This window comes from Olea europaea, chromosome 3 (genome assembly GCF_002742605.1).
Source record: "Olea europaea var. sylvestris chromosome 3, O_europaea_v1, whole genome shotgun sequence".
Classification (NCBI taxonomy): Eukaryota; Viridiplantae; Streptophyta; class Magnoliopsida; order Lamiales; family Oleaceae; genus Olea; species Olea europaea.
This window is the reverse complement of record NC_036239.1, coordinates 4,182,680-4,185,456: the sequence shown is the minus strand read 5'-3', so window position 1 is coordinate 4,185,456 and position 2,777 is coordinate 4,182,680. Positions and strand designations below refer to the sequence as shown.

Below are 2,777 nucleotides of genomic sequence, written 5' to 3'. Positions count from 1 at the left end.
TGGATTGCCACCGTATCCTTTCCCTCCTTAATTGGGCCTCTGATTTATCAAATGTATGTTTAGTTGAACAATAAGGATTTTGTTGGAAAATTAGTTGTATATACCTTTTGGGAACAATGAAAATGTAGAAAGTAAGAATATGGGATAATTGCAGCTGAGGCCTCAAACCTTTTAAAAAGTTGCAAAGTTTCCTCTAGCTTTTTATTTGTGGCAATCTTCACCCCAAACCTTTCAAAACATTGCGGATGAAGTCCCAATGGACGAATTTCATCCATATTTCTATTAGTTGACCGAAAAAATGGGTTTTGACCACATATTAATCAATTATAAAGGGACATAATGATGACTTTATAATTTTCACATTAAAAAACAACAACAAAAGAATAAAGAAGAAAACAAAATAAAAAGGAAAATGAAAATCTTCTTCTCCCTCAACGCCCACCCCCACCCCAACCCTAACCCTAACCAAAAATCGGAAATCCACTATTACCAACAACCATCCAATCTCATGGAAGGGACTTCAACAAACCCAAGTTGTGGTCAGTAATTCGACTCGAATAAGGGAAAATTGCTACTTTTCAATTCCCATTTTGACACAACAATGGCAAACGATGAGGTAATTTCACTTATTCTATCACTAATTTCTTCTATTTAATCTCGAATTTTCTGCCCTTTTTTGCTGTGAATTCATGGTGGCTACAGCTAGCCAAAGCTACTGCCATTTTGCTCAAAGTTCTAGCTGCCATTTTGATGATGTTGATGGGGCTTCGAGGTGTGTTGATGGAGAATTTGATGATGTTGGAACGAAAATGGTGGCAAATTTAGATAATGGATGAAAGGCAAGGGAATGGTGGTGGTTTTGGGCGATTGCTGAAGGCAGGGGAATGGTGGTGGCCTTCATCGATGTTTGAAAGCAAGGGATGAGGGGAAAATAGAAATTCAGTCAACTAACAGAAATATGGAAGGAATCTGTCCATTGGAGCTTCATCTGTTACGTTTTGAAAGGTTTGGGGGCGACGATTGCCACAAATGAAAGGTTAAGAGAAAGTCTGCATTTTTTTGAAAGGTTTGGGGACCTCAACTGCAATTATTCCTGAGAATATTCATTGAAATGTAGAGACTCGTGACACCACGATATGCTAAAGTAAAATTGTTTATCATTAATTGCCGCGATATATTTGAGAAATCACTCCCAATATACGAGGATCGGATCATTTGTTCAGCAATTAATAACAAGTGATTTTTAGAACTATTTTTTGCTCCAAGATAAAAAATTAAGTAAACCATTTTTAAATCGATTTTGCATAGAAGTACATAAGATGAGATTATTTCAGTGTCTTTTTTCCAATAAAAAGAAGCGGTATGTATAAGTCACAAATTATAACTTTCAATAATAATAATAATAATAATAATAATAATAATAATTTAATTCAAATAAAATTGTTAGATTTATGAGGTTTTTATGATATCACTAAATCATCTAGTAACTGCTATATTTTATTGACCAGTTTCAAGTGGTTAGTGGGCGACCTGTCCACATTTTACATAATTCCACATATTTTATCATTCAAGCAACTATCCTGATTTAAATATTTATTTTGACTAATAAATATATAAAGCATATCTAACGGATTTTGACAAAATTGTCAACCGTTCGGTGCAATCTCAGTCAATCTGACCTACCAAAGTTGAAATGGATGACAGAAACGAATTATATTTTCTTGGTTTTGAACAAGAAAAAGAGGCTCATATGTGGGTTTCACAAATTAAAATCGAACTACAAAAGAGAAACTAATTATTTAGCCTCCTGTTTGGAACTCATTAAAATTATATTATAATGAGATTCTTCATTTTTCAATAGTGACTTCTGTAATTTAAAAATCACAATTTCTTATTCATTTGTTAGTGCATTTATGTTCCAACACAACCGTTAAAAAACCAGAATGACGAAAACACCCCAACTCCTCAACGTTCCATTTACGAAAACGCCCCTTTCTATTATTAAATGCATTCCCCTTTTCAAGGATAATTTTGAAATTACGTAATGTATTACTGCAATCACTTATTCCAAAGTGAAAAGCTCGCTTTAAATATTCATTTTGACCGACAGTCAAGGACATGGGTCCCATGGCGGCAGGAACAAAAAAATTGAAGGTTTCTCATTATAATGGGAATCAAACAATGCCTAATTTATGTCAAAATGAGTTTCAAAACTTTGTATTCACATAAATCTTACTATTGAAATTGACTCTCACAACAAACAGATAAATTAAATTAAGACAGACCACTTTAAGATCCACGAGCTTAGGATTTGGTGGCATTAGCAGCGGGTCTGTATCTTGCAGCAAACTTGTTGAACAAGGCAAGGGCATTGCTAGTGACTTGTGCAAGATTAAGAACCTTAGCTTTGATCAAGGCCCTGGTCTTGCCCCCGATGGTTCGACCCGAAAACCCGTCAATACATGTAGTTGCATCAGTTTGAGCAGTGCTCATCCATGTCTGAACATTGCTGGCATGCCAAGGAAACTCACTTTGGCCATATTGTGTTATGTTTTGTGTCTCGTTGATACAGTTGGTGAGCTGATCCACGCCATCATTTATTTGATCCAAACAATCTTTTATTGCTTGGTAGTCCTTAGCTTTTGTGTATTTGAATTGTTTAGCCACTTCTGTCACGAAAGCTCTTGTGGACACGGCTCGGGCTAAGCTCACCCTCAATGCAATCTGGGCTAATTGTTGATGACTTTGTGTTGTTGTAAAATTATTAACGTAATTGG

At 35.4% G+C, this 2,777-nt stretch overlaps 1 protein-coding gene across 1 annotated transcript in view; it reads right to left on the bottom strand.

The window, feature by feature from the left end:
• Positions 1-2,304: 2,304 nt before the first annotated feature.
• Positions 2,305-2,777, bottom strand: part of LOC111377227 (pectinesterase inhibitor 9-like) — a 974-nt gene continuing 501 nt past the window's right edge. The window contains exon 2 of the mRNA XM_023000292.1: positions 2,305-2,729. Coding sequence (XP_022856060.1) covers positions 2,305-2,729 — 425 coding nt within the window. The remainder of the gene's footprint in view (positions 2,730-2,777) is intronic.